Source organism: Anolis carolinensis, chromosome 3 (assembly GCF_035594765.1).
Source record: "Anolis carolinensis isolate JA03-04 chromosome 3, rAnoCar3.1.pri, whole genome shotgun sequence".
Lineage (NCBI taxonomy): Eukaryota > Metazoa > Chordata > Lepidosauria > Squamata > Dactyloidae > Anolis > Anolis carolinensis.
The window spans coordinates 102,570,530-102,585,146 of record NC_085843.1 but is presented as its reverse complement, the minus strand read 5'-3'; the positions used below and the strand labels follow the sequence as shown (position 1 = coordinate 102,585,146).

At 36.5% G+C, this 14,617-nt stretch overlaps 1 protein-coding gene across 3 annotated transcripts in view; it reads left to right on the top strand.

Moving 5' to 3' along the window:
• wwc3 (WWC family member 3) overlaps positions 1 to 14,617 on the top strand; it is an 84,613-nt gene that overhangs the window by 59,366 nt on the left and 10,630 nt on the right. For 2 of the 3 annotated variants that reach the window (XM_062977253.1, XM_008107201.2), the window contains 7 exons: positions 5,210 to 5,330; positions 7,979 to 8,053; positions 9,801 to 9,887; positions 10,537 to 10,729; positions 12,639 to 12,806; positions 13,317 to 13,468; positions 14,441 to 14,591. In XM_062977253.1, coding sequence (XP_062833323.1) covers positions 5,210 to 5,330; positions 7,979 to 8,053; positions 9,801 to 9,887; positions 10,537 to 10,729; positions 12,639 to 12,806; positions 13,317 to 13,468; positions 14,441 to 14,591 — 947 coding nt within the window. The remainder of the gene's footprint in view (positions 1 to 5,209; positions 5,331 to 7,978; positions 8,054 to 9,800; positions 9,888 to 10,536; positions 10,730 to 12,638; positions 12,807 to 13,316; positions 13,469 to 14,440; positions 14,592 to 14,617) is intronic. The other variant, XM_062977252.1, reaches the window with a different exon arrangement.

Sequence of the window (14,617 nt, the reverse complement as noted above, 5' to 3'; positions counted from 1 at the left end):
GTCTGGGATCACATGTTTTTGAGGAATTGTTGATTTTTAGTAATTACAGCATTCTTTTCTAAGTGGTTGCTGACAGCCTCCTTAATAATCTGCTCCAGAATCTTTCCTTGAATTGATGTCAGGATGACTGGGTGGTAATTGTTTGGTTCTCCTTTTTCCCTTCTTGAAGATAGAGACAACATTTGCCTTCCTCCAATCTGCTGGGATTTCTGTTCTTCAATAATTTTCAAAGATTTTTGCCAGTGGTTCTGAAATGACTTCTGCTAGTTCTTTTAATATTCTTGGATATAGTTCATCTTCCCTAGAGACTTGAATTCATTTAGAGTAAGAAAGGTATTCCTGAACTACTACTTTACTTATTTTGGGTTGCATTTCCTTTATTACCTTGTCCACTCTGTTTTGCTCAGGTTGAACACCAATTTCCTTTTGGGAGAAGACTGAGGCAAAGAAGGTGTTGAGCAGCTCTGCCTTTTCCCTATCCCTTGTTAGCATTTCACCACCTCTTCCATTCCTCTTCCATTTCCTTTTTCTTCCTTTTTACTGACATAATCAAAGAACCTTTTAAAATTTGTTTTCATCTCTCTGGCAAGCCTGAGTTCATTTTGTGCCATAGCCTTACAAACCTTTTCCCTACATATTTGTTTGAATTCCTCTTTGGTGATTTCCCCCTTTTCAATTTCTTGTGCATGTCTCTTTTAAGTCTTAGTTCAGTTAAATGTTCTCTGGACATCCATTTTGGTTGTTTTATACTTCTCCTATTTTTTTCTTCTTGCTGGCACTGTTTGCAACTGTGCCTTCAGTAGTTCACTTTAAAGAAATCCCCACCCATTATTAACTCCCTTCTCTTTTAGTATTCCTGTCCATGGGATCACACCCAGTATTTCCTTAAATTTCCTGAAGTCAGCTCTCTTAAAGTCTAGAATGTGTATTTGAGTTCTCTTAGGTTCACCCTCCCTTTGTATCACAAACTCTAGAAGCATATGGTCACTCCCACATAAGGATCCCACCTCTTCCACTCCATTGACCAGATCTTCACATTTAAAGTGAAAGAATACTCATGAGATCCATTTTCTTTACTAATCAGTATAGTTCTGTAGAAATACTGTAAGCTTGGAAAAGTATGCATTGGGTGCATTTCCAAGAAAGTAAGATACAGTGGGGTTAGTAATACAGGATCCCCACAAAAATGGAAAACCGCAAATAAAATAACCCACAAATGTTTTATTTGAGAAAACCCCACTCTAGAAATTCCTAGATCTTCTAGTGCGATTATGTGATCAACTTCCTAGAAACAACAGATTAATCAAATCTGCAAAAGTCAACCCTGCAAATGTGAAGGAATGATTGTACTTAAACTTGCAAGTATATGCATGTTTTGCTGAATTATAAGCCCACTTTAGGTATCTAGAAAATACCTCTGTATGCACATAGTGCTTAATTAAGTCACCATGGCTAAAACACTTGATGTTTCCTTCTAGACAGCTGTTTATTTCTGTGGGATGTTGGTCTGGGAATAAGCATTGCAGATTATTGGATCTAAACTTTCCACCCAACACCACATATATTTTCTTCAACTTCAGAGCTTTCAGATCATTTTTAAGCATTAGTTACTTTTTTAATAAAAATAGAAATTTGACCATTGATGTCATTGTTTACTTAAAATATTCTTGTATTTTGTCTCTTATGTGGCACAACAGAAAAAATGGCTGTAAGTGAACCTAGAATTTCTTGTGGGTTTTTCCTTCCTGCTTGTAAGCCCTGTGTGTGTGTGTGTGTGTGTGTGTGTGTGTGTAGTTTTTTGTTTGTTCTGTTACTGCATGCATGTTGAAAGGACAGAATGTGTGCTTCATTGGTTTCATTCAGATCTTTGTATGTTTAATTGTTATAGCTCTTTCTTGTTGTTGTAATGTTAACCAGTGGTATAGTGGTAAATTCTGAAATGGGGGAGTGTATTATGACAGCCATTACAACTACATGCTCAAGAACAATCCAAATATATAGGCAGCTGTGTAGAGGCTGATATTTTTATATCAGGACTAACTAGCGTAGTATGAAGTTTATTAGTATGAGCTATCAAAAAATGCCAGCGTTCTGCTCTTCCCACTTTCCTCCTTCACTATACCACTGGTGCTAACTGAATACTGTCTGCTCAGTATTTGGTGTTGACTATCTTAAGGTTGTGTTTGAAGCTTCAGTTGCTGTCCTAAATGTGTCTGTTAAGATGTGGGTGGTGATTTATTAGTTCGTTGCAGCATATATTTTTTAATAAAAAAGACATTGGAAGGTTTAAAAATGTCACTAAAATATTTGAAGCTGAAAATAGCTCAATAGCCTCTCATACTTCTCAGTGAATTTGCCTCTGTAGTTTGAGTAATTAAAATGATTCGTCTTCATGATAACTTTTCCTTCTGCTAACTGGACTCTCAGAATGTAATGATAATTCAGAGCAATCATGGTATTCAAAATGGTAAAGCTGATTGTGGCCTCACATCACTCACTGCTCTCTCACTTAATAGGGTCTTTTTATTTCTTTATTTGTTGATCACCTTTCCACAGTAAAGAAATACATTGGGGTGGAGGGTGAGTTTGCAAAGTGTTTTATTTTAGGAAAAATGTTCTACTGACTGTCTTGGTTTGCTTGCTGCATGTAAACCTTTGTTTTATTTTTTAGTCCTCAAGCTTTATACCTGGTGATCTTTTTTTTAAAGGCATGCTCTGCTGGAATCTACTTTAATGATTGTGATTGCCCTGCTTACGTGCCTTGGAAATATACAGCAAAATAAACTGAAATGTGTGTAATGTGATTGAATTTTGTAACATTTCCATGTTGTTGTTATTGTGCCAGATTATATTTAATATCTCCAAGATGCACTGGTCTGTAGCATGGAGCCTATTAACCATTTCTGCTCTGGTGGTTTTTCACTCCTGTGTTTTCTTCCCTCATTATGTTGTAATATATAATTAATTTGAGAATTATATGCTTCTTCATTTTATTAACCTTCATTTCAATTACTTGAAATAGACCCTGTTGAATGAACTAGTTACAAATAATTATTGGATGCATATTATTGTTGTTATTGTTATTGTTATTTTGTACTGGTACATTAGTATCCCATCCTTCACCCAAAATTATATTCAGGGCATGTAACCATATCATTAAAAACAAACTGAAAAAAATTAACAATAAATACCAAAACAGTTTAAAAGGTTTGACGAAAGACTCAGCACATCAATAAGAGACTGAAATCCACAATGTGGGAATAACGCAAAAGAACAAATGATCTCTTCTATAGGCTTGTTAAGGGGTCTTCTTCGGGTGAGAAGATTGTCCAGGGGCTTCTTCTCAAGATCTTAACATCTCAACAGATTCACAGCAAAGTCTCCAAGGGCTGTAAGGGCCCATTGCTCGGCTTTAGATGATTTGAAGTACTTGATGTAATGTAATGAAGTGATGTAATGTAATGAAGTGATGTAATGAAGTATACCCTGTTTTCCCTAAAGTAAGACATCCCCAGAAAATAAGACCTAGTAGAGGTTTTGCTGAATCGCTAAATATAAGGCCTTCCCCAAAAGTAAGACCTAGCAAAGTTTTTGTTTGGAAGCATGCCCACCGAACAGAACACCAGAGCATGCAGGATCGGTAAATGTACGTACCATAGAGTGGTATACATGGAAATATTAGTAGTAACAAGAAATTCTTGATAGGATTCACAGTTTGTCTTGTTATGCTGGTTTGTGATGACAACTACTGTACAGTATATAATAAATGTTCATTTTTTTGTTCAGCAATGAATGTGAATTCTTCTTCATGGAAAAATAAGACATCCTCTGAAAATAAGACTTAGAGCATCTTTGGGAGCAAAAATTAATATAAGACACTGTCTTATTTTTGGGGAAACACGGTATTACATCAGTAATCTTAATTGAAGATTGAGGTGCCTCATGTAGATATGTTCCTATTGTTGTATGAATTAATGTTGAATGTTTTATCAGAGTCTGTTCCAATCCAAAACAAATAGATAACTTAATTTAAATCCCATTAATTTCAGTGGTAAAGAAATGTAACTACAGTAGAGTCTCACTTATCCAAGCCTCGCTTATCCAAGCTTCTGGATAATCCAAGCCATTTTTGTAGTCAATGTTTTCAATATATCGTGATATTTTGGTGCTAAATTTGTAAATACAGTAATTACAACATAACATTACTGCATATTGAACTACTTTTTCTGTCAAATTTGTTGTAAAACACGATGTTTTGGTGCTTAATTTGTAAAATCATAACCTAATTTGATGTTTAATAGGCTTTTCCTTCATCCCTCCTTATTATCCAAGATATTCGCTTATCCAAGCTTCTGTCGGCCCGTTTAGCTTGGATAAGTGAGACTCTACTGTAATTTAATCTAAATCCAGCCCACTACTGATATGTTTTTAATGTGCATGAAAGTACATTGCAGGTTTTTACATCATAATCATTTGTGTTCACATAAATTTCCAGTTACAGTACATAAATTTTTCACTATCCAGGTACCTAAAATTTTAATAAATACATGGTTAGCTGGATGAAGCAAAGTGGTATACTGTAGTTAAAACTGGCCTTTAGCCTTATTGAAACAGCTTTACTTGCTGAAGCACATTGACTAAAATAGACACATATTCATCCAATGATTTGAATGCCATATTGTGAATATCAGTAAACAATGGCAATTTAAATTGTAAGTATATTGCCTTCTAAACCTCGTCCTACCTAGAATAAACCCATTACATCAAAGGTATTGATTCAATAATTGATTCAATGATATACTCTGGTTGTGGGACTAGCTACTGGATTTATGTCATGTTAAATTCAGCAACATTTATTCATTGCTCTTTCTTCAGCTTGGAGTAAACTACACAAATAGTGTGTTTGTTGTGTTTGTTTGTAGCTTGACTTGAAAGACTCAGTTACACTATCTCACTGTGTAAGCAAAAATAAAAATGGAATTGTCTCGCTGATGAAGTATTTGGGGCTTTAAAATGTTAATTGATTTGGTTGAAGCCAACCAATGACTTTTTTCTTGTGAAAAGAGCAGTACAGTATCTTAAATACAATCATGTATTTTATCTTACACTTGTATTGACTGCTTCCATGAGATATGCTTCCCCCCCCCCTTGTGAACATATGCATAAGCCTTCAGTGTGACCATGCCTTTCTTATGCTCTCATGTTATAGCTGTGACCCTACGTGAAGACAGCGCTAGAAGGTCGGAGAGGAGAGCCAGGCGAGTCTCAGCATGTCTGTCCAATTATTCACTGGCTAGTGACAGTGGCGTGTTTGAAGCTTTAACCAAAAGGTCAGGTTGTATAAAATGTGTTGTAAACTGGAAATGTGTTTAATATCCTTACCTTAAAAGCATCAAAAATACTTGGTAAAAAGATCTCATTCCTATCTACCACAGAATATGACTAATGAGTAATACATAGTTTATCAGAAGGTGTTCTTAGCTGATTCTGTATCACTTTGCCTGCTAGCTGTTTATTGATTTTCCCCCTGTACCCTTTTCCCTCTGCTTACGTCTTGCAAACACCTTTAACTTTTTTATGCTATTTCACATACCTCTTTAACTTGGTTATTTATTCATTTTAAATGTGAATTTTAAAAAGCAGAAAACAAAAGTAACAATTAGTACTATTTCCCATTTACGAGTTCACTTGGGAGGAAGAAGGGATATAAATAAAATAAGAATACTGTATAGGTTTAACTTTCGGATTTGAGTATGCACTTTTTTATTAATACATTCTCTTTAGGAAACTTCCACTGGGAATTGACCATTGTGTCATGCTGGAGAACCTAGGGATCCTTAGAAAAGAACATTTATGTCTGTATTTGTAGGATCTTCGGTGTGATTCTGTGGTCATGATATGGTGGAAGTTGACCATAGAGTTGTCTTGGGGGACCAAGAGATTCATAGAGATGTATTTTTTCAAGTTAAAAAAGCGTTTTTATTCACTGTTTTTCCACTTTTCTGGGGGTGCACATGAAATCCCCATAAAACTGGCAGGCCTGTTGTACAAGGCCTTGTATAAAACTTTGTAGAACAGATTTTCTGCAGCCTTTCTCACAATAGAACAGAGAAATCACAAAATTACTTATGCATACAGTTTTTCTTTGACAAACAGCATCATGGCAGGAGTATCCTCTATTTTGAATCAAGGTTTGTTTTTCACTGGGAGATTTGGGACTTAAAGTTCTTTCAAGTGAATTTTCAAGTGTTTTGTACTGGAGAACAGCTTGTGTTCCAATGTTTTGGGACATTGCATACAGAGTTTTGCATATACCGTTTAGCAAACAGTTAATGATATATAACATAGAAGGGAAATAGTATACCTTATTTGGGAAATATATGTGCAACTTTTTTACAAATCAGAGAACATTTTAGTTCACATTTCATGCACAGCATCCCTTAACTAGGCTGGAAACAGCCTTTGTGTGAGCAGGAAAGGCTTTGATTGAGCAGAGATACATGTTTGGAGTCAATCCCATCTCACATCTGCAAATTCAGTTATCAAGGGGAGATGTGTTACTGGCCACTCAGATTGATGCAGTGTACCACCATTCATCTATTAACCGTCTCAGTATCTGGCAGCTAAGGTATATCAACAATAGGCATGGTCTACGTTAGAAACATAGGAAGCTGCCTTATATCAAATCAAATCATTATTTGTCCCTTATCAGTCTTGTCTATATTGACTGGCGATCGTTCTACATTAAGTAACCGCAGCATTTCAAAATACAGTAGAGTCTCACTTATCCAACATAAACGGGCCGGCAGAACGTTGGATAAGCGAATATGTTGGATAATAAGGAGAGATTAAGGAGAAGCCTATTGAACATCAAATTAGGTTACGATTTTACAAATTAAGCACCAAAACATCATGTTAGACAACAAATTTGACAGAAAAAGTAGTTCAATACGCAGTAATGCCATGTAGTAATTCCTGTATTTACGAATTTAGCACGAAAATATCACGATGTATTGAAAACATTGAGTACAAAAATGGGTTGGATAATCCAGAACGTTGGATAAGCGAGTGTTGGATATCAGAAATATCTTTCATAGCACTACTTACAGATTTCAAGGCTAAATACTTGAAAGGACCAAACTGTGTTCTATCAGCAAAGTGAAGCTCTCCTTGTGGGATCCAAAACGAGCACAAACATTTAGAAACTTAGTTGAAATTACAGTAGAGTCTCACTAATCCAAGCTTCGCTTATCCAAGCTTCTGGATTATCCAAGCCATTTTTGTAGTCAATGTTTTCAATATATCCTGATATTTTGGTGCTAAATTCATAAATAATTACAATATAACATTACTGCTTATTGAACTACTTTTTCTGTCAAATTTGTTGTATAACATGAAGTTTTTGTGCTTAATTTGTAAAATCATAACCTAATTTGATGTTTAATAGGCTTTTCCTTAATCCCTCCTTATTATCCAAGATATTCGCTTATCCAAGCTTCTGCCAGCCCGTTTAGCTTGGATAAGTGAGACTCTACTGTATTCAGGTATGCACACTTGAACAGATTTATGGAGAATAGCAGCATATTATGATTTAATGTGTGACACTCTAGGGCAGTGGTTCTCAACCTATGGGTCTCCAGATGTTTTGGCCTTCAACTCCCCAAAATCCTAACAGCTAGTAAACTGGGATTTCTGGGAGTTGTAGGCCAAAACACCTGGGGACCCACAGATTGAGAACCTATGCTAGCACATGTTTATAACAAATTGTTGAATTGTGTGTTTACTGGAACATTATAGAGTTCAATCACTTCTTGAAATTCAGATTTAACATTTTAGCAAAATGTAACATCTGTGTAATATTCTACTAAGAAGCAGTTGAAATGGGCATTTTTCATACTGGATAGCTTATAGTTTTTATTACAGTAAAACATTCTAGTACTAAGAGGTTTTATTATTACTTTACTTACTATCTTTATAGAAATGAGGATGTGGAAGAATCACTTTACAGTGATACTGTCAGCTGCGAAGAACCAAAAATGCAAGTTGGATTCCTGTGAGTATTGTCTTCCTCCGTCAGCATTAATTGCTCTGCTGCTGCCTACACAGTCCCTAGATGCTAAGCAACTTTGACTTATTGGAAACACTGAAGAACTGATTGACTTCGATTTGTTCTTACAGAAGAGAAGTTTATAATGGTATAGAGAAAATTAAAGACTCCTTGTGGTGAACTATTTTAAAGTGTGCTCTATAAGCCATCCACAATGATTAATTGTGGTTACGAAACATAAACAATCTTATCACCTTCAGGTAAAATGAGGGCATTTTATTAGTGCTTTTTAAAGAGACCAGATTCATTGAACCCAGAATTTGAAGGCATATCAGAAAGACATTATCTCAGAAAGATATTTCACTTCCTGGTGAGGCTAAGTCATCCCTTCTCAGGCTGGATCAAGACTTCTATACAATACAGTTTCAGAATGCAGGTTTATATGTGATGATCTGGATGAGAGCGAACAAATTGAAATTGAATCCAGACAAGACAGAGGTACTCCTGGTCAGTCGTAAGGCCGAACAGGGTATAGGTTACAGCCTGTGCTGGATGGGGTAACACTCCCCCTGAAGACACAGGTTTGCTGCTTGGGAGTGACCCTGGATTTATCACTAGGCCTGGAACCATAGAATCATAGAGTTGGAAGAGACCTCATGGGCCATCCAGTCCAACCCCCTGCCAAGAAGCAGGGGTAGTCTCGACGGTGGCCAGGGGAGCTTTTGCTCAATCAAAACTTGTGCACCAGTTGTGCCCGTACCTTGAGAAGCCAGACTTTGCCATGGTGGTCTACACTCTTGTTACATCTAGAATAGAGTACTGCAACGCTCTGTACGTGAGGTTGCCTTTGAAGACTGTTCGGAAGCTTCAAGTGGTCCAACTGTTGGCAGCCAGATTCCCCACCAGAGCGGAGTACAGGGGGCATGCAACTCCCCTGTTACGTCAGCTCCACTGGCTGCCACTCTTCTACCGAGCACAATTCAAAGTGCTAGCTTTAGCCTATAAAGTCCTAAACGGTTCTGGCCCAGCTTACCTGTCTGAACATATCTCCCTCTATGAAGCATCTCATAGGTTGCGATCTTCTGGGGAGACCCTCCTCTTGGTCCCCCACCTCTTTTGCAGGTGCAGTTGGTGGGGACGAGAGACAGGGCCTTCTCAGTGGTGACTTTTCAGCTGTGGAACTCCCTCCTCAGCAAAATTAGGTCAGCTCCCCTCCCTTCTGACCTTTCGAAAGAAATTAATAATGTGGATGTTGAACTAAGCCTTGGAACAATAACTCAGTGAAATAAGTAGATACGGAATAAGTGCAATTACGACTGGAATGGCTTCTGGACTTTGGATTGTGTGGTTTTAATTTGGAGTGAGAAGGGAGGAGTATAAATACAGTAAATAAATAAAATAATAAATTTATGAGTCTACTCAATGCAGTTAATCTGCATACTGAAACTGAATTATATGTAGATCCAACCTCAGTCTACCTCTTTCCATGGGAATTAAAACTGCTATTTTTTAAATTACAGTTGCTTTTTATTTTTGAGATCCATGTAGTTGTGATAATCTAATCCTAACAGTATGAGATCTTGCAATTTTATTTATTAGCTTTTTAAAGATTTAAAGTAGCTGTGAAATAAGTCTTCACGAAATTGTCATTATCGTGCATCTGTCCACCTTAAAACATTTTAATTGTGCTTCATTAGTGCAGATTATGTCCCCTAGTTTATATTGGCAGTTCATTGGACTATTTCTTTTTCAGGCATGACAGTGGAAGTGAATGTCTCCTGGTCCATGTGTTGCAGCTAAAGAATTTTTCTGGTTTTCCTATGAAAGAGGGCTGTAAAATGTAAGTTGAAATACCTGCATCTTTCCCATGATTGCTTGTCTTCTCTTCAGATGACGAAATCAGACACATCTATCTCAGTCTGATTTACAGCTTTTCATACAGCTTTTCATGGAGAGAGATCTGTCAGTTTTTGTAAAACATTGGAAAAAATTTATATAAATAAAAAGGTCTTAAAGGTGTATGTGATGTTGAGGCATTTACACTCACATTTCCACATTTCTTGATTCAGTGTAAGTCTGTCCACTGAATGAAAAAAAGGTAAAAGCCTAAAACAACAAAACCCAATAAAGCAAACAAATGCAGAACATAGAAGACTTTTAGTTATGTATGTGAATGAATTCATGAACTAAAAACATTGAGAATTTGAAGCAAATGCAGAAAAAAGAGACTGGTGTGGTGTATGTTGATATTCATTACAGTTGCTAATAGGAACTTGTGTAAGCCTAAAAAGTGGAAATATAGATATCTGTGTTGAAACATTCATTTGTCTGAGATCATTAGCATTCACATTATCAACCTATATAGAGTCACAGTCCCTTTTGACATAGAAGTTCTGTAATGGTTCTTACAGAACAACAAAAACTAGTTTTGACCCTTTTAAAAATAAAGGTTGTCATTATGTCTTTTGGTTTGTTTTTAATGTTTCCAGACATGTGAGGATATACTTACCATCTCTTGATTCGGGTACATCAACCACTTACTGCTCCAGAGCTTTGGAATTCAAAACACCTTTAGTATTTAATGAAGTCTTCCAGATCCCTGTGCATTCAAATATCTTGCAATTAAAATCCCTGCAGCTTTATATTTGTTCAATTGGTCAGCAGCAGCAAGAAGAATTGTTGGTAAGGGATGGTATTTTGTGAAATTGTGATTTACAAGTTTCTTTATATTGAAAATGAAAGATACGGTTTCTGGGTTTTTTTATATGTAGAAAGGAAGTGAAATTTAATTCCACTGTCAGTATAATTTTAAAACGTAGTCCATGTCTCTTATGCCGCCTCTGCCTTTTTCAGCATAGTCCCAGGGAATATTATTTTTGGAAGTATATGACAGAAAATATTTTGTGTGTGTTCTAAGTAAAGATAAAGGTTTTCCCCTGACATTAAATCTAGTTGTGTCCGACTCTGAGGGTTGGTGCTCATCTCCATTTCTAAGCCGAAGAGCCGGCGTTGTCCGTAGACACCTCCAAGGTCATGTGGCCAGCATGACTGCATGGTATTGATCTATTCACATTTGCATGTTTTCAAACTACTAGGATGCAGAAGCTGGGACTAACAGCAGGAGCTCGCCCTGCTCCCTGGATTCAAACCTTTTGGTCAGCAGGTTCAGCAGCTCAACTGTTTAACCTGCTATTCCACCGGGGCCTCTATTCTATTCTAGCCTTTATTTGAAAACTTGCATAAATGAAATACATATTTTAGTAACTTCTTTTACCTGGCATATTAATATTATCTTAAATAAGAAAATTTGTAGTTGTGGCATACTACTCAAATAGGAAAAAATGAGAACCAAGATGGTTTAGTGGTTTGAGTGTTGGACTATGACTCAGGACTCCCAGTTTGCCATGAAAACCTTAGGCAAGTCTCACTTTCTCAGCCTCAGAACAAGACAAAGGTAAATCCTTTCTTTTCAAATCTTGCCAAGAATCCCCTATGGTAACACTGCCTTATGGTTACCAAAGGTCAGAAAATACTTGAAGGAACATAGTAGCATTGTGGTAAGATGTGCACAACTTTTAGAACTTAAATTACTAAGTTTCTCTGTGAAAGATAACTAAAATATCAAATATATTTTAGCATTTTTCAATTGTTTTTTAATCTAGAAATTTAATTAGAAAATATCTAGTTGGAAGATGTCTACTGATTTTCAGTAAAGCACAAGCCTTTGATAGCCATTAACAATCTTATTTGGGGGTAATGCATACCAGAATTGATGGTATCAGAAAGTATAACTCAACCATCCACCCCAATTCCACAGCAATATTTGGAACACTGCATAGTTTTATGTTCATGATTTTTTTCGGTGAGGAAATATCCCAAGGGATAAAATAAACATATTAGTGTTGTTTTCCCATTTGAAAATATTTTGCAACTTGTCAGACAAGTAAAAAAACAAAAACAAAACAAACACACACACCTAGGCAGAGGGTGTAATCTGAAAAAATTAGTTCTGGGGAAATACAAAATGTGGTGCAAACATCTTTTGGGATTGTTTACTTTAAAAATTTACCACAAAACCTATACTAGAATGAAAAGCAAAACTTGCAGCAATAATAACAATACGGTTAGTGTCTGCATTCACCAGGGTCAGGACACAGGAGCCCCGTGAAAATGAAAACTCATTAAAAAAATTGCTGTTTTTATACCTGACAGAACTCTTCTCTAGGAATGCATAGATCTTCCAGCATGGCTAAATGTTTAACTTCCGCTTACTGTCGAATCGCATTGGAGGTCCTAGAGATTTCTAAAAGGTGTTATATCTAGGAATATCTCTGTCATCCAGTGTTACTGGAAGAAATTGACCATAGTCACACTGAAGGTTCTAGAGGTTCCTAGAGAGACCTTTTTAAGTCAAACCCTTGAATTATCAAACCCACAAAAGTCTACACTGCAAATGTAGAGGAAAAAACTGCATTATAGTTGCAGTTGTTGCACATGTTGCTTCAGATTATTGCTAGACTGAAATTTTTGTTCCAAGTTTTGCTTTTGTAGTGGTGCTATATTTGCATATTTTCTCTTCATATCTTTGCAGGGAATTGCCCAAATTAGCCTAGCTGATTATGAAAGTTGTGGTGAGCTGCAACTTCACTGGTACCCTGTCCAGCTCTTCACTAGTTCTGATCATGATCAGAAAAAAGAGAAACCAAAAACTGAAGAAAGCATTTCTCAGATTTTTGAAAACAAAACTACAGTGAAAATGGTAAGATTATGTATGAACTTTCAAAACATGTTTCTCAAGTATGTTTACTGGAATGCATACATAAGTCAAGTATTTAAGGGAGGGATGGAGAAATACTCAGTGAAACTACAGCACTCGTCACTGATTTGTAGGTGACCTTGTGAATAAGTTGCAGGAAACTGTATGCATGTGTGTTATTTGCACAAGTGCAATTATGGTGGCACAATAGTAAAAGTTTCATTTATTCTAATTACTAAATCACTCGGATTGTAAGCCCCAGTAAACGGAGCCAGGCCATTCAGCTAAACTATTGGGAGAAGGTTAAAATGAGTTTCAGTGTAAGAATGGAAGAAAAAAAGTTATGTATTGGTTCAGAAAAATTAAAAATGGAGAACATATATTCACTCCTGCATCATTCTAAACATTTTGGGCATTTAATAAAAATAATAACTGTTGCTGTTGTTCCTTTGAAAGCTTAACCTTTTCAAATAGCTGAGCAGCACTTGATTTGAGTTTCACTTTCCGTTTCAGGATGCTGTGTCTGCCCTTTTAGCGAGGACTACAGCTCAGTTGGAGGCAGTGGAGAGAGAGCTAGCAGAAGAGAGAGTGAAATTGGAGTACACAGAGGAGGAAATTCTGGAGATGGAACAAAAGGAAGATCAGCTCGAAGCTGTGTCAGAGAGGTACACTTTAGAAGGAGTAAAACTAGACATGTAGATTTGAAGACAATAAAAAGGTCTTAATGTGTTAAGACATTTGCCTTGTTTACTTATTCAGATTAATAGAGAGGTGTGTAATGCTTATTTACTTTTCTTCTGTATTTCATTTTCCACTTCTCTTTGCCTAATGGTCCATTTCTTTGGAGAATACATTATACAACTCTGTTAAAAGTGGAGCCTCTGAGAAAGGCCAACTTTGTTAGTGGCCAAAACACACTATACTTTTAAAAGCAAACAACGCAAGTGTATGTGGAGCTTTGTCTCGTGATTTACTTTGACTTTTCATTCATATGTACCATCCTGGACCCTAAGGTCCTTCATCTCCTTACCTTTACCAAATAAAGCAAGATGAGAGGCTACCAGAGAAAGAGAGAGCCTTCGGTTTGGTCACATCCCTTTTGTGGAATACCCTCCATACAAAACCTCGCCCGGCATCTTTATTAGGATCTCTTTGACTCCAAAGGAAGATCTTTTTCTTTAATGAATTTAAATAACAGAACTATTTTAATGGACTATTGTGTGCTGTTTAAATAATTTTATGGATTTAATTTTTACTCCTTGCTGCAAGCTTTACAAGATGATCTTATGATCATTGTTTACCCTTTTGTGTATTACTTTATACTGCCCAGAAAATTCCAGTTATTGTGTTGTTTAAAACAGGTCTTCTTAAAGTGTAGGTCCAATCCTAAATGGGGGCTCCTTAGCTCAGTTGGGATCCTGAAGAATTTGGCAACAGGAAAAGTATTCTGAATGTCACCTAGTTGCTGTTTTAGATATTTACACAAATCTGTGTTTACAGTGAAATCTGCAGAAGATGCTTCAGCTATACTTCATAAAAAGAAAGGTCTTGTAAAAATTTATTGGGCCAAAAGTTTAAGAAGTCCTGGTCTAAAATATTAATAGATTAAAAACTAATGGTAAACACTTTGTCTGCAGGAGCTGGCAAGCAGAGTCAGTTGACAGTGGATGCAGTAACTGCATGCAGACAAGTCCCCACCCAGAATCCTATTGTGGTGAATCACTACATGCATTTGCTGCTCAGACCGATCAATATCCTTCTGGAAAGGTCCAGTCTCCACCTTTAAAGGCAAGTAGAGATAGTAGTAGTCTGTG